Source organism: Schistocerca gregaria, chromosome 1 (genome assembly GCF_023897955.1).
Source record: "Schistocerca gregaria isolate iqSchGreg1 chromosome 1, iqSchGreg1.2, whole genome shotgun sequence".
Taxonomy (NCBI): Eukaryota; Metazoa; Arthropoda; class Insecta; order Orthoptera; family Acrididae; genus Schistocerca; species Schistocerca gregaria.
In genome coordinates this window covers 1009944821-1009966774 of record NC_064920.1, presented here as the reverse complement: position 1 = coordinate 1009966774, position 21954 = coordinate 1009944821, and the positions used below count along the sequence as shown (strand labels likewise).

The 21954-nt window shown below is 44.2% G+C and overlaps 1 protein-coding gene across 1 annotated transcript in view; it reads left to right on the top strand.

Annotated features, from left to right (window-relative positions):
- Nucleotides 1-6241: 6241 nt before the first annotated feature.
- Nucleotides 6242-21954, top strand: part of LOC126278682 (uncharacterized) — a 37426-nt gene continuing 21713 nt past the window's right edge. The window contains exons 1-2 of the mRNA XM_049978939.1: nucleotides 6242-6309; nucleotides 21514-21619. Coding sequence (XP_049834896.1) covers nucleotides 6298-6309; nucleotides 21514-21619 — 118 coding nt within the window. The 5' untranslated portion in view covers nucleotides 6242-6297. The remainder of the gene's footprint in view (nucleotides 6310-21513; nucleotides 21620-21954) is intronic.

The window sequence follows — 21954 nt, the reverse complement described above, 5'->3', positions numbered from 1 at the left end:
GATTTAGTGAAAGAGATATAAGACTATTAGTACCATGAAAGTATCCTCTTTTAGCAGTCATGCAGACTGTTGACGAAGTTCTGAGCAAATGGAATAGTTTCTCAGATACGTGAACGTCTCGAAGACTTCTTACGTAATACAAAGCAGTACGTTCTCCTGGATAACGAGGGCTTATCAGAGACAAGGTTACCGTTGAATGCCCCAGGGACGCCCCGGTTCGATTCCCGGCGCGGTCAGGGATTTTCTCTGCCTCGTGGTGACTGGGTGTTGTGTGATGTTCTTAGGTTAGTTAGGTTTAAGTAGTTCTAAGTTCTAGGGTACTGATGACCATAGATGATAAGTCTCTTAGTGCTCAGAACCATTTGAACCATTTTTTGCCCCAGGGAATTGTGAGAGGACCGCTGTTGTTCTCTGTATACATAAGTGATCTGGCGGACAGAGTGAGCAGTAATTTAAACGCTGTTTGCTGATGACGCTGTGGTGTAACGGGTAATGTCGTTGAGTTACTGTAGGAGGATACAGAATGACTTAGACAGAATTTTTATTTGGCGCTATGAATGGCAGTTTGATCGAAATGTAGAAAAATGTAAGTTAATGTAAGTGACTAGGAACGAAAAAACTGTAATGCTCATATACAGTATTAATGATGTACAGTTATGTCAATTATATACCTAGTTGTGAAGCTGTGAGGCGATATGTAATGGAACGAGCACATACGATCGGTAGTTGGGAAGGTGAATGGTCGACTTCGGTTATTGAGAGAATTCTAGGTACGGTAGCGCATCTATAACGGACACCTCTTATTGAATACAAGTGCAAGCCAGTCTTGAGTACTCAAGAGTGACTGGGATCCCAAACAGGTCGGAGTAAGGGAAGACATCAATGCAGTTCGGAGGCATGCTGTTAGGTTTGTTACCGGAAGGTTCAATAAACACGCGAGTATTGCGGAAATGTTCTGTGACGTCTAACGGGAATCTCCGGAGGGAAGAAGACGTTCTTTTCTCCACACTGTTGAGAAAGTTTGCGGAACTAGTATTTTCAGTTGACGGCATAAGTATTCTGTTGGTAAGGACGTACATTTCGCGTAAGGTCCGCGAAGACAAGGTGAAAGACATTAATGTTGGTACGGGAGGCATATACACAGTCGTTTTTCCCTCTCCATTTATGAGTGGAACAGAAAACGGAATGACTAGTATTGGTACAAAATATTCTCCACCATGAACCACAAGGTGGCTAGTCAATTATGGATTTACATGTAGATCTACCGAGGGAGGTGACACTGTCGTTAGCCACTCGATTCATATTCTGTGGTACGGTATCGAGATTTAGGTTTCCCTGTATCGAGTAGCATTTACGTCGAGACGGTTCCTTAGAAATGACCACTGCTGATTTTCTTTGCAACTCTGTGTCTCTAATGACATCGCCGGCGACGGGACGATAAGCCATGATTTTCATTCATTTTTACAAGGATCTGTGAATTGAATAAAGACACTTGTCAACTTGGAATGCATATATGTGAGCTAAGTTACTGAAACACATAAACCTTATTGTTTCATAAGTATTGAGATAAAAGGAGGAACATTAATGGCTTCTTCCCAGCCACTTAAGATTTAAAAAGGAGTGTGAACCTGGAGCTTAGGAAGATAGGTGTGTTAGTTCACGTATGAGCATGTAAATGTAGTTACGTTGGCTGTGGAGAGATGGTGAACCCTAAGCGAAGCGATCGTAAGTGGAAGTACGAAGTAAATTTCATCAGTGTCGTTATGACATGATTCGTGGAACAAACTTGTTTATAAACAGTTTTGACGTTGCTGAGCAACAGTCGTGCCATAATTTTTAAATGGACACACCGCGATGTGACTGTATCGTTGTTTATTTAATTATGACCTAGGTTTCGGCCTTTTATGTCATCTTAAAGTGAAAATAACCCAAACTCAATCACTTGAAAATAGCATAAAAGGCGGAATCCTAGGTCGTAATTAAATAAACAATAATACAGTCAAATGGCGGTGTGCTCATAACAAAAGATGTTGTTTGTAGATGAACGGCGATGTGCAGTTTGTGTAGTAAGATGTGTGAGACAGCAGCGCCATTTAGGTACGTATGAGCGAAAGAGCGCAATTAACTAAGAAAAATGAGCAGTTGCAGCCGTGCAACGGAAGCTAAAGTACCGCAGTGAAACATGTAACAGGCGCTTGCTACTCTCAGCACAATGATTCATCAAGCAAGGGCATCTTAGTCAACAAAATAAGCTGAAAGGAGGTTATGAGTGGCAAGCGCTTAGCAAATGTAAAGGCAAAGTCCAGTGCCGGTACAGTGAAGTATGTGATACTTACGCACTTGTAAAACACAGTGGTCATTAAGTGTGCAAGGCCGTCTTAGTCACACTACGTGGAACAAGCTGTTTCCACAGAGCGATGCGGACGATTGATATTAAATACACATCGTAGCAGGCCTGAAAAGAAGGTGAGATGAGGACCACACCGCCAACCGTTACAGTATGCAAACACTATAAAACCACACCATTGTCTCGAAATGGATTAATCTGTAAAGTCATCTGTACGAAACAAATTAAAAAAGTAATGACATTACAGACACCAGCAGGTGAAAAGTGAAATTCAGCCTCGAAAGAAGACGTGGCATGGTGTAAACAATTGTAAACCCAGGATGCAGCCAGAGTCTCACGAGAACAGGTGTAAACTGTCCGCACATACATTTGTATTAGTGGCTTTGCGCAATGCACATACTCGTATTTATTCGATTCAGTAAATTAATCACGTTTGCAAGAATGTTTCTTCGAAAGAGAGCCAAAAATTCCTGGACAAGAATGTTACCAAGGTTAAAAACTAATGGTTGAAGTACCAAGATGAAATGAAAAGGGACCAAATTCGAAAAACCTTGGAGACCCACACACGCACACACACACACAGTGCCTAACGAAGCGCTAACGACCGAAGAAGATGGCTGTTGATCATCAGCTGTTAGAGTCATCAAAAGGAATGCAGTTTGCAGACTACGACAGCTTGCCGAACGACAGCTATTTCACTCTCCTTATTTTATTAAAATTCATTCCGAACATCGCATACACTGCATAGTCATGGACTTGTTGGACACTTGAAAAGTGTACAATTGCCGAAGTTGTGTCAAAGTGCTGAATTTTTAGCCCCAAATTTGGTATTACTCACTTCTTTGTTCTGAAACAGCAGTTTTGCAGCTACACTGTAGTGTTTTTATTTCATTTATTTGTTTGTCTAGGCCAGCCGCTGTGGCCGAGCGGTTCTAGGCGATTCAGTAGGGAACCGCGCTGCTGCGACGGTCGCCGGTTCGAATCCTGCCTCGGGCATAGATGTGTGTGATGCCCATGGGTTAGTTAGGTTTAAGTAGTTCTACGTTCTAGGGGACTGATGACCTCAGCAATTAAGTTCCACAGTGCTCAGAGAAATTTGAACCATTTAAACCATTTGTATTTCAAACTTGGTGACTAGTTTCGGAGTCGCAGGTATACTTTCAAGAATTCATTTTTGTATTGGTTGAACCATCAAGCTGGAACCTGACATCGTCACTTGGCACGCTGAACAACGAACCTGTTTTATAGCTTGGGTGTTAAGAGGATTGAGCACCTGGGAATGGGAACACGATTCCGAAACTACCACCAAGCGAGGTGGCACACTGGACTCGCATTCGGGAGGACGACGGTTCTATCCCGTGTCCGGCCATCCTGATTTAGGTTTCCCGTAATTTCCCTAAATCTCTCCAGGCAAATGCCGCGATGGTTCCTTCGTAAGAGCACAGCCGACTTCCTTTCCTAATCCGATGAGACCGATGACCTCGCTGTCTGGTCTCCTCCCCCGGAGCAACCCAACCCTAAACTCCCAGAGAAGCATGAAATACACTGCCTGAAAAAAAAAGTGAAGCACCGAAAAGAGGACGAGGAAATGGAATGAAAGTAACACGTACTGGATGGTGCTACCACCGTGATTACAAAATCGAATCAAATTTACAAAGAACTTGGTAGTATGAACCCATTTATCAGTATGAGGTTGCACTCACATCTGGCCTGCATGGGGAGGGTCTCATAAAGCCACTGCATCCTCTGCTTGGGCAAACTGGCCCACAGCTGTTGTAACTCGTCCTTGATAACCTGGACACTGGCACTGAGACGGAGTTGAAGTCCACGTTGGTTCCGCACGTCTTCCATTAGGTACAGATATGAGGTTGGTGCTGGCCACTGGAGTACTTCGACATAACGTAGACAGTTCAGAGAGACACGTTCCATGTGTGGATGAGACCTGTCCTGTTGAAAAATGGCATCACTATACTGTCACATGTGAGATAACATGAAGAGGCAAGATGTCTTTGACATACTATCGTGCAGTCGGAGTTTCTTCAGCCACCACCAGCCGTGGTCTGAAATTGTACACGACGACTACCCACGCCGTTAGGCCTGGAGTAACATCGCTGTACCTCTGCAAAACGTTGGAAGACAGAGGTTTCTCTTGAAGTCGCCGCCATATTCGGCGTCACTGGTGATCCGGGATAGTGCAGAACCGCGATTCTTTGCTGAACACATTACAATCTCATCGTTCAGCAGTCCATGCTTTCCAGTCGCAGCACGACTCAAAATGCACCTGTTCGTCTTCTAGAGTTAGCGGCAGCCTGCGCTTGGGACGGTAATCCCCATTTCCTAGTCCCGCTGCTGCTAGTCTCAGACCAGTGGTGCAGTACGACACATGATGTCGCAGGAAGTTCATTTACTGCTGCTCGGACGGCAGTTGGGTTGTGTTGTTTGGTGGAAGAGAACAAACAGGGAGGTCGTCGGCCTCATCGGATTAGGGAAGGACGGGGAAGGAAGTCGGCCCTGCCCTTTCAAAGGAACCATCCCGGCATTTGCCTGGATCGATTTAGGGAAATCACGGAAAACCTAAATCAGGGATTGAACCGTCGTCCTCCCGAATGCGAGTGCACTGTGCTAACCATTCCGCTACCTCACTCGGTCTCGGACGGTAGTGTGGATGTGAAAAGCTTACGATATCCTTGGCGCACAACACTGCGATACTCCCTTGCAGTGGTCAGATTTGGTCGGCCGGAACTTTGACGATGAATTTGCCTGCCCTCACATTCTCTTGCTGGCCCACTATGACAACCTAGTACCCCAAAATTCTGGGTATTGTATGATTCGACCAGTCAGCCAAATGGAGACTAACAATGAGGACCCTTTCAAAAATCTATCATCTGCCGATAATGCTGTCTCAACGATTATGTGACGTCTGCCTGCCTTTTGACAGTGATCAGTCAACATCTGACACAGTTCGTTTCCCTTATATACACTACCAGGCCTGGTAACGACACTAAACACTAATGTACTCTTGTGAGCGTTCTACCTGTTACAGATAACTGCAACTCTGTTTAGAGAGAGTTTGCCAGCAGCAGACCTAGAAATAAAATTCTCCTTCCAGCATGGTGGAAAAATATTATTACTCACTGAAAAAAGGTTGTTTTCATGTGTAGCTTTTTTTTATAGTTGATGATCTAATTTCGCTCCTTCGAGCGTTATTGAGGTATCAGCTGGTAATGACAGTCACAAAAGATATGGGCAGCTTTGAGTAAAACAAAAGAATTTCTCAGTTGTAGTTGTTCCCCGAAAATTCGAGATCTACTCCCTTTCGTTATAACCAAGAAAAGGTAAATATATGTATTGCCGACGGTGTGTGAAGTACGAAGCGAATAGCAAATATCAAGTGAAGCGTAGCCTAGAGAGTAGATATCACTTACGAGAATCGTGAACGAATCTCCCCTCGACACCGACTTCAGATGCAGGCAGTTTGTACCACAATGCCGTTGGACTAGAGATATCCTTTTACCTAGACGGAGGTGGCAAAAGCAGCCATTTTTGTCTTAAATGGAACAGATCCATCTCGTCGTGTGTCCCTTACAGGAGTAGCGGCTACCGTTGCACCTTCTGCAGGAGGCAACGGCAGCCTTGTACTAAACGATACGCGAATTCCGCCCGGGGCGAACTGACGAGGACAGTGTCTACGGAACAGATACGTCGGAAAATCAACCTGTCACAGGTAATTGCCAAAAAAATGGCGGTTCGTCCTAGACACTGTTTCCTGCCGCCTGTCGGTGTCCCCTGAGGACGGCGCCCGGCGTCTGTCGCGGGCAAGGACGCTCCCTCCCCCCTCTCCCGCTACTTGCTACACGGCGACCACTAGCGGCTATAAAGGAAGGCCGGCGGCCGTTCGCCAGCACATTCTCAGTCCTGCCCGTTGCAGCTGATCCGACGCAGTCCTCAACATGTTCAAGCTGGTGAGTCTCCTCTCATTCTCAGTTATTTGTTTAATCGTTCAGTTCAGAGGTTCGCGACATAAACAAAGCACTGAAGCACTGCAAACACCTGCGACCGAACTTCGCTAGACAGCATCAATCATACATCTTGCTCCTCCGACAGGCTCAAGGTTAACCGCAGCACCCTCGACGACCGCAGGTCATATATTTTGACTTTCAGCCATCATCCTTGCAACATTACAAATATTTGTGGTAATTTAAAAATTTTAACAACAGCTATGGGACAGTAGATTTTGATTAACAAGTGCCTTCTGATTCACAAGCTAGTAGATTCCCTCTTCGTTTTATTTGTTTATTTATTGATATCTTAAAACGCAATTAATGAATCCTGCAGTCTCCATAAACGTTATCATTTTTCTTTTTTCTTTTGTCTACTTGTTGGCTACATTATGCCATTTCGAAAAATATTTTTTGTGCTCTGGTTGTTAAGTGTCCAGTGAATAAGTGATGAATAGTCCCATTATACTTGAGACTAAAATACGCTGTCGACTTTTCTGTGAATGAAAAATATTTTTAGAAAACAAATTTTCAATATTTCATTATGCCAAACCGAAGAAAACCAGTGTAGTCTTATTATGATAACCAGAGCAGAATAATTGTTTACTACTTTTGGAGGCCGATGATGGTGGTGTTTGAGGGAGGTGGGGGGAAAGGATTCAAGAATTTAACAAATAATATAAGTCGTCATAATGGTAACTGATTCGAATTTTGATGTCGTGAGCACTTTCTCATTATACCTCTGCTTTTCCATGTCTTCTTACATCTCCCTATCATCAAAAACAGTTTAAATCAACAGGAAATTTTAACTGCTGCGTTAAATCAGTTTCACGGTGCAATAATCTGTAATGTATTTTGTAATTTCAAGAAAATTTTCACACTACCATACGAGAATGATGGAGCAGATTCTTTATGTTTTAGTGAACAGACCATTTCATTATACGTACTTCGAATACATTTTCTGATGTGACTAGTACTCACTAAGTTCCCTTTTTTTCATTTAGTAATGTTTCCTTTACCTTAGTTCTCAAACTAACTGAAGACTACACTGAAAAATAAGATTATCCCATGTTTAGTGAGTCGAACTAGGTTTCGTGAGCGATCGACGAAACTCCTGTAGCACAACACGTTACAAACATGAGACTTCAGTAAGAAGACAGCAGAAAACGTTGTGTTTGCAAGAAACCTGCTTAGAAAGTATAGTTGGTGCTGAATGACACTCGCGTATTTGCGTAAAGGCAGGGTCTGCCTCAGCTTGAGCGCGTTGTCTTTCAGGCGTCCTACATGTTACCGCGAAGTTCACTATGTGCATATAGTGGTTGTATTGACATTGGGTCAGAAAGGGAAACGTATTTCAAATAAATCAAGCTGTTTAACATTAATGAAACGTGGCTAAGTTTGTTGGCGTTATGTTGTGGTAGTTAGTGTCGTAGAAAGAAAAGTGTTTTTGTACGAGAAGTAGATGATTTCCCCATGCTGATTCGTCAGGTATTGTATAGTCTCGAATCTGGTTCAGAAAGATTTTTACGTTAAACTGGTCAAAGGTATTATCGAAGTGAGGGAACAGACCTCGTAGGATTTCTCACACTAATGGCACAAACACTGAATCATTCGTATAACACCACACCAACATGGGGTAAACTACAGTGAGCGTTAATGTCATGACACGAATATATTTTCGGCTCATTATGGAATTTTTAGTTCTGTGCTTGCTTTGCTTGCACAGCCTTCTGGTGCTACGCAGGAAATTCGCCGACACACTCTTTACCGTTTCTTAACTCACTATGAGCCGACTCGTTGATTTCCTTTAGCGAAGACAAAAAATGGTTCAAATGGCTCTCAGGACTAGGGGATTAAACATCTGAGGTCATCAGTCCTCCAGAACTTAGAACTACTTAAACCTAACTAACCTAAGGACATCACACGCATCCATGCCCAAGGCAGGATTCGAACCTGCGACCGTAGCGGTCTCGCGGTTCCAGACTGAAGCGCCTAGAACCGCTCGGCCACATCGCGAAGACATTCTGTGCTTCTAACTATCGACGATAGAGCTTACCCTGGGTTATATTTTCCTGAAATATGTCTGTTCTGTTGTAACGAGCCCATACGGATGAAATCTGAGCACAGTATAAGATTTCATAGTGGAGAAAAGTGTAAACTTGTTTAAAATAAAAATCGGTGTGACTACAAAGTTTCGCATTATTATTTCATTCAGTGGAAACACTACTTCTTTTATTTGCAATGACAGCAAATAGGGCATCAATAGGGCCGTCGATCTGACTGGTGGACCAACATAAACAGTGTCGGCTGTTCTCATGTCTCGGGAAACAGTGGGAAAGTTTAGCTCTGTGAGTGCAAGAAAGACGTATAGAAATGTGTTCATAAGTAATGAACCAGGAACGGTACGTGGGTAGAAAAGGTGAAATAAGTGAGGAAGATGTAACGTCGATTTTCTTATTAATCACCGATTCCACAGTTTGTTCAATATGAGCCCCAGGGACGCAGTGCCAGATTTGCATTTGGTGGCCAAAATTGGTACCTTTTTTCAGAGTAAATCGTTTCCGCGTTAACGTATTAGCGTATCTACCTAGTTTCCAACCGTACTTTAATTACAGGGGACAGTGGACCCCCGAGATCACCATGATTCGACCGTCTACAATGATGTCAAGCGTTACCGCATGAGTACGCTTTGAAGACAGGTGACGCCTTTTTATATCTGTCCCTTTTGCAAAGACAGACCACAATTAACGTGTACATTCAACGAGAAATAAACGGAACCAAAGACAAATTTATAAGGGGAGTTAGAAGGCAAGGAATAAATTCTTCCTATTTCTGACGGAGATGGCAAGAACTTGGAAAAGACATGGGACGGAATGGATAGTATCTCGAAAAGATACTGTGTTTTTTCAAAGTAAAAGATGGGTCATGGACTGCAGTTAAGGCAGTCGAATAGGATGGTTCAAATGGCTCTAAGCACTATGGGACATAACATCTGTGGTCATCAGTCCCCTAGAGTTATAACTACTTAACCCTAACTAACGTAAGGACAGCACAGACATCCACGCCCGAAGCAGGATTCGAAATTGCAGCAGCGCGGCACCGGACTGAAGCGCCTTGAACCGCTCAGCGACAGCGGCCGGCGTCGAATAGGAAATGAGATACTAGAAGTAGTATATCAGTTTTGCTAGTTGGGCTGCAAAATAGCTGACGATGGCCGACGTAGAGAGAAGGAAAAATGTTGCCTGGCAGTGGCAAGCGTGAAAAGTAGAAATTTGCTAACATCTAAAAACGTATAAATTCAAATTTTAGGGAGTATTTTTCTGAGGAAGTTGGTATGGAATGTAGCCTAGATCGGATATAAAAAAAAACCAGATTGGGAAAAAGAAGTATACAACAGGTGGTGGTAAGTTCCTATGGAACCAAACTGCTGAGGTCATCGGCCAGTAGGCTTACGCACTACTTAAGCTAACTTGAACCAACTTACGCTATGGACAACACACCCACCCATGCCGGAGGGAGGACTCGAACCTCCGACGGGAGCAGCCGCGTGAACCTCGGCAAGGGGCCTGAGACCGCGTGGCTACCCCACGCTGTGGTGTGTGATACAACTTCACCGAAAGAACGAATCATTTGATAGAACACATCCTGAGGCATAAGGCAGCAACAAACAGATGTAGGCTGCAGTAGAGAATGTTCAAATGTGTGTGAAGTCTTATGGGACTTAACTGCTAAGGTCATCAGTCCCTAAGCTTACACACAACTTAATCTAAATTATCCTAAGGACAAACACACACACCCAAGCCCGAGGGAGGACTCGATCCTCCGCCGGGACCAGTCGCACAGTCCATGACTGCAGCGCCTTAGACCGCTGCAGTAGAGATGAAGTGGCATTTAAACGACTGATTAGCGTGGAGAGATGCGTGAAACCAGTATTCGGACTGAAGACCACGCAGAAATGCCCCATTGGCGCGTAGTTTTTACCTAGACTAAATCTTTACATTTAATCTCTCAGCGGTGCAGATTTTTCGCTGGGAAAGCCGTACCTCTTGTGATGATTTGAGACTGGCAGGAGAGTGGAAGATGAAGAGAAGGGCAAATAATGGGATGAATAAAGAGTGCAGGGAAGGAACTAACAGATTTACAGAGAACTCAGATGAAGGTCTGTGGTAATCGACAGACGGATTTATCCTAGGACACAAATGTTCTTTACGACGCTGAACGCATTTGTGACGTCGGGACCCGTAGCTGCAAGGCCGTAAGTGTGAACAATCAGTCGCTTGCTGTCGCCCAGACGGGCGTGGGAAAGTGCACGTGCTGTGAGTGGGGAGACCGCCGATTCTGGCGGCGATACGGGAGGGCAAGGTCGCTCGCTGGCTAGCAGCAGTAGCAGCAGCAGCTGCCGGCGTGTCCTTCACACCGCCGCGACCGCCTTAGACCGCGTGCGGAACGCCACGTGCCGAGCTAGCACTTCCTGGGGGTCAGGGCGTCAACCCGCGGCTGGTCCAGAAATTCCGTCGGCTGTTTTTTTAAAGTTCAGGTTTCCACAAAAATAAACAAGAAATGAACATCAAATCTATCAATAATAAGCCGGCTGGTGTGGCCGAGCGGTTCTAGGCGCTTCAATCTGGAACCGCGTGACCGCTACTGTCGCAGGTTCGAATCCTGCCTCGTGCATGGATGTGTGTGATGTCCTTAGGTTAGTTAGGTTTTAGTAGTTCTATGTTCTACGCGACTGATGACCTCAGATGTTAAGTCCCATAGTGTTCAGAGCCATTTGAACCATTTTTGAAGGGATTCCGCTGCACTTCTGCAGAGTAGTCGATATAACCTTGGCAACATATAGGCCTTCCATACGGTTCCGAATTCTCCCCGTGCGATTTTCATATTTTTAGAGCCCTGAAGAAATACATTCATGACCGTCGATTTGCTTCGGATAAAGAAGTGCACACCTGCGTACGAATGTCCCGAACACAACTGCAAACATTTTTCCATGAGAGCATTGACAGTCTTGTCTCAGATTAGGATAAATTTATTGACACTTATTGCGATACTTTTGAAATAATAAACAGTGTACTTACTTATTTTCTATCTGCGTCGTTTTCATTTGACTGCCCTTTATAATTAGTATATGCACGGAAAAATCTTCACCCCGTATCAAATTACTGGCAGTTTTTTAGGGACTACTATGCAACAAGTATTTGTTGATTCACTGAATTTGTGTTATTTGGTAACAGTGCTTAATTTCTAAAATCACCTGTTCAACCATACAAACCCTTCCTACCACGACTCCTACATCCCAAGACCAGACATAAAAATCACAAGTTTCGATTTTTGAAAACTTGTGATTACAAACAGCAATTTAAGTTTTAAAAAGATGATTCCTTATAATCGAAACAATAAAACTGCAAGATTTAGTATAAACAACAGGTGCTACCATTTGATCCGTGGCAATGTCACTCTCCTCCCTATTTCTAGTCGACACACATCGGCAACAGTCGGTAGCCTTCGTAACTATGACGTCATGTTTTCAATTGCTGCATGTTGCAATGTTCAAATATTAGCATTGTAGCTGCTCGGTGCAGCGGAGGTTTTGGGTGTACACTTGCATTCCTAGGTTAAAATGGTTCAAATGGCTCTGAGCATTATGGGACTTAACATTAGAGGTAATCAGTCAACTAGGACTTAGAACCACTTGAACCTAACTAACCTAAGGACATCACACACATCCATGCCCGAGGCAGGATTCGAACCTGCGACTGTAGCGGTCACACGGTTCCAGAGTGAAGCGCCTAGAACCGCTCCTGCAACTGAATTTTTTGTCAGAATCTGTTTTGAACAAAAGGGAGGCGAGAATCAGTGGTACAGACAGACCTTTAACGCAGGCTCAGTGTAGTTAAGGGATTTATGTGTTATTGTCGAGAAAAGTAGCTTTCTTTTTCGATAGTATTTTAATTATTTGTTGATGCATTACATGTGGAAAAAGATCATTTATTTGCAACACGAACGTCATGTTCTTCATACGTTTTTCGTCGCTGTATATGAATACGACCTGTTCATTTCTTTTGCACAACAGGGTCTAGAACTAGAGTACTTCGGTCCCCGTGTACGTAGGTACTCGTATACGCACGATTGATCTTCTGCTCCGTGGTTACCGCGGAGATCAGTGGGTGGCCCCAGGGCACGGTGCTTCGTAAGCCAACGACGCCGGTGGGGGGCGGCCTAAACACACGCGCACACACGCACGCACGCACTCGGCCGCAAGCCCCGGAACAGAGGCGCGTGCTGCGGGCGGACACGCTGCCACAGCATCCCATCGATTAGGGCTTAATTAATCGCCGGTTAACATTTAAACGGTAATGGCGCGGCGCCTCCGGGCCGTCTCACGGGCCGCTGCCATTAAGAGGCTAACGAGGAATTAATTCCGCCGCGCCGGCAGACAAGGCCCGCGGCCGGCGTGTAGCCTCCTAAGCCCCCAATCGGTTGCGCTGCGACCGCGGGGATTCGAACCGGGGACGGCGACAGCGAGGGCCGTCGCTCTCGGCGCCGGGAGGGCCGGCTTGTTCTGCGGAAGCCCGACCCGACCGAGACCGCCGCACGTGGCAGAGGGGACTCCGGCCAGCGCTTCCAGCGGCTCCAGGGCCAAGGTCGCGCTGCCTCCTGCATTCCGCACGCGCCCGGAACATCAGTTTGTGCAGTAAAAACGCCAAGAGGAACGCGTCGTAATTTCACGTTTCAGATGAGACCAAGATTCCTTAACTACAGGGATTCTCTCCCTCGTAACGTCGAGAGACAAACATATATTTTATATCTACATGTACATCTACATCCATACTCCGCAAGCTACCTAACCGTGTGTGGCGGAGGGTACCTTGAGCACCCCTATCGGTTCTCTCTTCTATTCCAGTCTCGTATTGTTCGTGGAAAGAAGGATTGTCGGTATGCTTCTGTGTGGGCTCTAATCTCTCTGATTTTATACTTATGGTCTCTTCGCGAGATATACGTAAGAGGGAGCAATATACTGCTTGAGTCTTCGGTGAAGGTATGTTCTTGAAACTTTAACAAAAGCCCGTACCGAGCTACTGAGCGTCTCTCCTGCAGAGTCTTCCACTGGAGTTTATCTATCATCTCCGTTACGCTTTCGCGATTACTAAATGATCCTGTTACGAAGCGCGCTGCTCTCCGTCGGATCTTCTCTATCTCTTCTATCAACCCTATCTGGTACGGATCCCACACTGCTGAACAGTATTCAAGCAGTGCGCGAACAAGCCTACTTCCTTTGTTTTCGGATTGCATTTCCTTAGGTTTCTTCCAATGAATCTCAGTCTGGCATCTGCTTTACCGACGATCAACTTTATATGATCATTCCATTTTAAATCACTCCTAATGCCTACTCCCAGATAATTTATGGAATTAACTGCTTCCAGTTGCTTACCTGCTATTTTGTAGCTCAATGATAAGGTATCTATCTTTCTATGTATTCGCAGCACATTACGCTTGTCTACATTGAGATTCAATTGCCATTCCCTGCAACACGCGTCAATTCGCTGCAGATCCTCCTGCATTTCAGTACGATTTTCTAATGTTACTCTCGATATACCACAGCATCATCCGCAAAAAGCCTCAGTGAACTTCCGATGTCGTCCACAACGTCATTTATGTATATTGTGACTAGCAACGGTCCTACGACACTCCCCTGCGGCACACGTGAAATCACTCTTACTTCGGAAGACTTCTCTGCATTGAGAATGACATGCTGCGTTCTGTTATTTAGGAACTCTTCAATCCAATCACACAATTGGTCTGATAGTCCACATGCTCTTACGTTTTTCATTAAACGACTGAGGGGAACTGTATCGAACGCCTTGGGGAAGCCAAGAAACACGGCATCTACCTCTGAACCCGTGTCTATGGCCCTCTGAGTCTCGTGTACGAATAGCACGAGCTGGGTTTCACACGACCTTCTGTTTCGAAATCCATGCTGAATCCTACAGAGTAGATTTCTAGTCTCCAGAAAAGTCATTATACTCGAACATAATACGTGTTCCAAAATTCTACAACTGATCGACGTTAGAGATATAGGTCTATAGTTCTGCACATCTGTTCGACGTCCCTTATTGACAACGGGGATGACCTATGCCCTTTTTTCCAATCCTTTGGAACGCTACGCTCTTCTAGAGACCTACGGTACACCGCTGCAAGAAGGGGGGCAAGTTCCTTCGCGTACTCTGTTTAAAATCGAACTGGTATCCTATTAGGTCCTGCGGCCTTTCCTCTTTTGAGCGATTTTAATTGTTTCTCTATACCTCTGTCGTCTACTTCAATATCTACCATTTTGTCATCTGTGCGACAATGTAGAGAAGGAACTACAGTGCAGTCTTCCTTTGTGAAACAGCTTTGGAAAAAGACATTTAGTAATTCGGCCTTTAGTCTGTCATCCTCTGTTTCAGTACCATTTTGGTCACAGAGCGTCTAAAAAGTATTCGTCTGCAGTTCACAGAGCGACACGAGTGGTAGGAATGTTCTCCTCACTGACATAAGACACACATCCGAATGAGTTAACGCCAGAGTAAAATTCCGAGTTGTTAAGTGCTCGTGTCTTGGAGCTAAATGCCGAAATAAAATAGTAAGAAATGTGCCTTACTGCTCTCCAGTTTCGTTGTGATGGAGAAATACTGTCCATTGGTACATTTTCTGCGTAGAAAAGCCGTCGCTGATTCTATAGCTCTTTGCCATCAACTTCTTGGATAAACGCTTCTCTGGTAAGACACACGTAGCACTTGGGATTAAGATCCAGATGTCAGTAACATATTAGAGAAGATAAATTTCTTTGCCAAGATTGCTAATAACAACCTTTATTCTCGATAACCAATTTCGGTAATGAATGTTACCATCTTCAGATGTTGTTGGATGGATTACTACGTATTTCATAAAATACCAGTTTAAGTATGGTTCAGATTGTTAAAATGGCTCTGAGCACTATGAGACTTAACTTCTGAGGTCATCAGTCCCCGAGAGCTTTGAACTACTTAAACCTAACTAACCTAAGGACATTACACACACCCATGCCCGAGGTAGGATTCGAACCTATCACCGTAGTGGTCGCAAGGTTCTAGACTGTAGCGCCTAGAACCGCTTGACGACCCCAGACGGCAGTAAAAGTATAATATTGTTTTGTCATGTGATGACATGGTTGGAGACCGTGGCTGTTATTTGAAGACAAATGTTGATGGTGTTGGGACAGCAACCAGCCACAAATTTACTTTCAGTTCCTTTATTCAAATTGTACCGTTACCGGTTTCTAATCGTTATGATTCATCTTCAGACGGTTTACATGCTTTCCCTACACCATGTGGTGCGTTTTTTTACAGATTAATTGTCCTAAACTATAAAAAATACATAATTATAAGCACGCCACACAGATGGTTGCATTACAGATTTTTCGTTGGATATGACTTACGTGAAATGTCGATTTGGAGTGTTTGTTTTCATAACAGTCGTCCAACAGATGTGAATGCATGTCCCAACACCATCAACTTTGCCAGTAAAAGTGATCTTTCTCATGAACTGATGGGTATATAACAGACTAGAAGACCGTTGCTTTTTTTTTTAGAAATATACAATAGCCGTCACTTGAGGTCTGAAGATGGTAACATTGATTACCGAAACCGGTTATCGGGAAAAAAAGTTATTATTAGCGATCTTGACAAAGAAATTTATCTTCTCTACTGCATTATCACAGACCGCCTTTGTGGCTTAAAATCAACAAACTGAAAGATGTTAATAACTTTCACCGCTTTGACTGAATGACTAAAAGACAGGAAGTGGTGTTGACAACGTCTACGTTGCTGTAGCAAAATACCAGGACAGAGAGTGGATACGAAATCATAGACAAACTATTTGACATACCTTCCTCATACTCAGCTGGCTGATTATTGAGGACACAGGTAGCTTGCGGGATGACAGGAAGATTTTTGTGAATTATTTGACTGACATAATCTGAAGAAGCAATCTGGAAGCAAGGAAACATCTCCGCGCGCGAAATCGTCAACATTTAGTATGTGTCCTTTATTGAAGCTAAGTAATTCAGTACTTCTATTGCCATTGCTAACAGGTGTCTTAAACGTTCGTGTAAACGGAGAAAATAATCATAGCCCCTGTAAGACTAACATCTTGCCTTGAAATGAAATATGAATGATTAAACGAACTACAGTTTCCTTAGCTGGTTGGGTGTCGCCCACATTAGTTATCAGAATTGCCTAACTTCCTGCTGGGTACTTAAACCTCTGAGTCCCAAAAACATGAAAAATGCATATAATTTACAACTTTTTCACACACTTAACCTTTATTATCATCATAATCAACGAATACAACAAGAAATTGTCAAAAAGTAAACAGCCGAGTATTTTGTGGAGGAGGTTTCAATTTGGAACTCCTTCGACGTACTTCCCATTATTTCCTGTGCAAACAAGCTCAAAAACACTTACACTGCAGACTCACAACTTATATCAACATTTGCTCGGACCACTTCAGAGAAGTCGGGCATAGTTGGTAATTCGTACGATGTAAACCATCTTATTTGTGAGTTTATCATTATACGCTTTATCTTCCCTGTCGTTGTCAAGATCGTCATGAACTGCATTTTCAATGAGTAGTTCATGACCTGGCAAAAGAATGGAATTTCCCGGTGTACTCGCTTGATGGAGAACATTCAAAGACGCATTCTCATCGTCAACTTTGCTTCAGATGTCACTGAATCCAAATCACACGGGATTTCTTCCTCTAAAAAACGGACATTTAGATCGTGACTGACGTCTCGAAACTTTCATAATGCCATAATGCCTAAAAAAAATTACAGTCCTAAATAACAAACGAAAAACGGGCCTAAAATTTAATAAATTTCCATGCAGTTACAAAATTAATAATAAAAGTAAAAAGGAGCCCATTGCTTTTCTCTGGGAACCATTCACAAAAGCCGTAATACAAACTGAAGTTCATGTTGGAACAACTTTAGATAAACGTACTTTCACAGTCAATGATATCCTCAATACGATCACTATAGAAAGCCCACACTTAAAATATGTAACAAATAATAGCAGACACAAATCTCGTAGAACCACGTAGTAAACACTTGTCCCCGGTTGTTGCATTGAACACTTAAGCATCTCCTGCGTTGCACACAACATGCGTAGAAGTACCTCAGTGTACAACTGTCTTGCAAGAGCACCAAGTGGTTGGGGCAAAAACTACAGGAGCTCAAAGGGATGAGAGGTGATATTATCTTCCACTGACTGTCGCACACCATTTTTGGTCATGAATGCTCATGAACTGTAAATGCGTTATGTGTCAGAGAAATTTGATAGCCTCATGTCAGGCCGGAAGCTGTGGCCGGGCGGTTCTATGCGCTTCAGTCTGGAACCACGCTGCTGCTACGTTCGGAGGTGGATGTGTGTGATGTTCTTAGGTTAGTTAGGTTTAAGAAGTTCTAAGTCTAGGGGACTGATGACCTCAGATGTTAAGTCTTATAGTGCTTAGAATCATATTTACCATTTTGAACCTTATGTCACTTCTTTTATGGTTCATATGGTTCAAATGGCTCCGAGCACTATGGGACTTAACTGCTGAGGTCATCAGTCCCCTAGAACTTAGAAATACTTAAACCTAACTAAGCTACATCTACATCTACATTTATACTCCGCAAGCCACCCAACCGCGTGTGGCGGAGGGCACTTTACGTGCCACTGTCATTACCTCCATTTCCTGTTCCAGACGCGGGAAGAACGACTGCCGGAAAGCCTCCGTGCGCGGTCGATTCTCTCTAATTTTACATTCGTGATCTCCTCGGGAGGAATAAGTAGGGGGTAGCAATATATTCGATACCTCATCCAGAAACGCACCCTCTCGAAACCTGGACAGCAAGCTACACCGCGATGCAGAGCGCCTCTCTTGCAGAGTCTGCCACTTGAGTTTGCTAAATATCTCCGTAACGCTGTCACACTTACCAAATAACCCTGTGATGAAACGCGCCACGCACACATCCATGCCCGAGGTAGGACTCGAACCTGCGAGGGTAGCGGTCGCGCGGTTCCAGACTGAAACTGAAATGGCCATTAAACAGTATCGGTAGTGATAATAAAGAACATACAGACAGTTGCGTGTCAAGCCTTACGTACTGTTGTATTTAGACAAAGAGAGGAAGAAAGTCAACCCCAGTGCTCTGAAGCGAGTATTCTTGCCGTTGAGTGGAGTGATTCAAGAGTCGGTGTGGTGTACTGGCGTGAATGTGAGTGCTCGGGTGATACGAAATTCGTTCCTCCAGAATACGAGTGTGAGCCCCTGACCACCGAGTTACCTCCCTCGGTGTGGGTAAATGACTCCCCTCGTCATAAAGCAACAATTAAAAGCGAAACGTGCAGCAGCGTTTTACTGCAGTCTATTCCGGTTAGCGAACGACCTCTCAGCGGGAATACGAACAATGCGCTGCGATTCGAATGCTAAGGAACGCGTCCAAGGCTGCCGCTGCCCGCTTTTAATGCCCAGCTGCCAGCCGCCGCTGTCCTCTCGGCTTTGGCGAGCGCGACACGGATTTCCCGGCTGCTCTGTTGTCTCTGCCTATTCCGGAACTGCTCTGAAGGTGAACCGGGGGCTCTCTCTGCCCGCTCAGATCCGCAAACCAATGACCACCAGACACACGACCCGCCGCGCTTTGCTTAATAGCGCACTGCTCCTGTTTTGAATAAGACCATTATACATGTTCCTAGCAGGCGTTCAGAGTCGTGAAATGTCTGTTCCAATATCAGTTAGCTACAAGCGTGACGTTTAGTACACACGGCAGTGCAGTTAAAGCGTGCAGACATTTTCTAACAAGGGGTTCTGCCAAGATGCACGAACACTTTGCTTGCTCATTTTGTTGATACTTATCTTTGCCCTTTTAATTCTCGTTTTTTTTCAGGAACTTTCTAGGATTTAGGTTTCTCAGTGTAAATGCTGCAATGGCTGAGTGTTTAGTTAATACTTACAACGTTCTTCAGTTTCTCGCTGTCTTTCTCAGACTCTTGTACTAGAGAAAAGCGATGTGTAAGACGCCAAAATCGCAAGAATTAGTTCATGGAAATAATGCTCAGGAGATTAAAATTCCGTACCGTTTACCGGAACAGGTCCGAACGGATAGCACTAACTGGCTTGTTGTTTTGGTAATAAGCACTTACAATAAAAAAACCAGGCAAGTACTGGTAAGACCCGCGCTGTGAGGGTTCTGTACAAACTTAATTATGTATATAGCGAGTTCATTTACAAGCTTTGATGAATGAATTTGAGGGTATCAGAATATATGGCACTAATGGCCGTATCTTTTTAGGGCATTGACTTAGAATCTTGAATTATTTACACTGTCAAGGGACTGTAGGTCTCAGTATGTGACATAAATTTCAACTTGATATCTCTAAGCGTTTTTGAGAAAAAGGGGTCTTAACAGACATCAAACAGACGGACTACAAAGTGATCGTACAAGGGTTCCGGTTTCATCGACTGAGGACTTCTTAATCGCTTTGACTTATTGACAAATATATTATGCCATCTAGTTTATTTTAGTTTCAAGTACAGTCACGTAACAGCTGTGTGCAAATACTTCTCCCATCAGAATATCTAAGCAATGACTCAAAGTACGCTCTGTCGGTTGTGTTTTCAGCTGCGTTGGTTCATTGCAATTTTTTTTGTGTTGCCTGATAAAGAATGGTGGACGTACGGTCATTCTGGTACACTACGTTTAAGAACAAATTCAGGACGTAATGGGTAAAACAGGTTTAACAATAGTAGTAGAGACGAAGGTGAGAACGTATCATTCTCTCAGTCATGTTAACAACTGAGTCGTCGAAATGCGATTACAATATTTCTTTAATCCACAAAGGTTTCAAAAACAATTGATGATGTTAATTCTTTCCTTACTTACGTACACCGAGTTGCGAGTTGTTACAGGAAAACGGTGGAGACTTAGGCAACAAACTATATAAATGATGGCAACGTGAGACAGATTTGTTAGGCGGTTGGTTGACCAAACAGCAAAGTCATCGGTCCCATTGGATTATGGAAGGACGGGGAAGGAAGTCGGCCGTGCCCTTTAGAAGGAACCATCCCGGCATTTGCCTGAAGGAATTTAGGGAAATCACGGAAAACCTAAATCTGGATGGCCGGACACGGATTTGAAACTTCGTCCTCTCGAATGCGAGTCCAATGTGCTAACCACTGCGCCACCACACGTGAGACAGATACACAGCTCTTATTTAACAGAATGTTTGAAATTCATATCTTTTCCACATTTTAGTGAATCTCTATTTTTCTATTACGGTACAAATTTATCGATCGTACTTTTAAAATGTTCAAATGTGTGTGAAATCTTATGGGACTTAACTGCCAAGGTCATCAGTCCCTAAGCTTACACACTACTTAACCTAAATTATCCTAAGGACAAACATACACATCCATGCCCGAGGGAGGATTCGAACCTCCGCCGTGACCAGCCGCACAGTCCATGACTGCAGCGCCTAAGACCGCTCAGCTAAGCTCGGGCGGCGATAGTACTTGAAATAAAACCTACGAGTGTGAAGAAAGCATTGTAAAATGTGTATTTATGAATGGACGCTACCGAAGCGCTGTAAGACATTAATTATAAATAGTCAGTATACTGGCTACTAGAAAATTATTTTTTCTTTGAAATGCATGTCCCCCTCTTGCGGTCGCAGTCGCAGATATTTCGTTTCCAAATTGCCTTTTTTTCCCAAAGGATTAGTCATTTCGTTCATTAACAGAATTCTTAAATTACCTGAATCTGGAGCATCGTATCTAACAAAATGTGATAGGTACGAATTGACAATGCTCACACCTGTGGAGGATGGAAGAAGTAGCGATGTCTTTTCCATTAATGACAGAAAAAATATCTGTGCTGTGAGAGGAAGGTCTATAACTGATTAAATGACTGTCTTTGGTGCAAAATTAGCCTAACTAAAAGAAGCTGTATACGTGCATCGACAGTGGGAGACGGATTGTTTGTCCTCGTTGTATGTGGCAGCCTTCTTTGGCCCTAGCGTTGGAGGAATGAGCGGCGTTTTTTGTGTAATGTGTATGCAGTGTGTGAGACGGCTGTGGTGACGGGTCGCCTCTGTTTGCTGTGTGCAGGTTGCCGTGCTGCTCCTCGTGCTGGTGGCGCTGGTGTCGGCGCAGCAAGGTGCGTACGACCAATTCTTCAACCTGAACACGGCGCGCGACCCTCGTACCAACACCGGTGAGTGCGAACCCGCGGCGGCGGCAGTGCTGCACGGTTGGCCTTCCTCAGCGGCTGTGGTGGCACCCCTGGCATGCTGCACGTTTCACCTTTTCCCTCGCACCAGTGACCCTCGTGCACTCTACACTGTCACTGCAACGGGTGCACGTCCCAGACGCGAGTGCTAACAGCACTTACGACATTCCTGCCACATTCACACCCGACACCACTTCCGGAAGCCAAAAATCAAAATTAGCGAACGGTTATCCATTATCGCGATTACATGATAAGGCCTGAGTCGATTTTTCTACACAGGTCCAACATTTTTCTCCCGATCGTCAGTTGTTTTATATGAA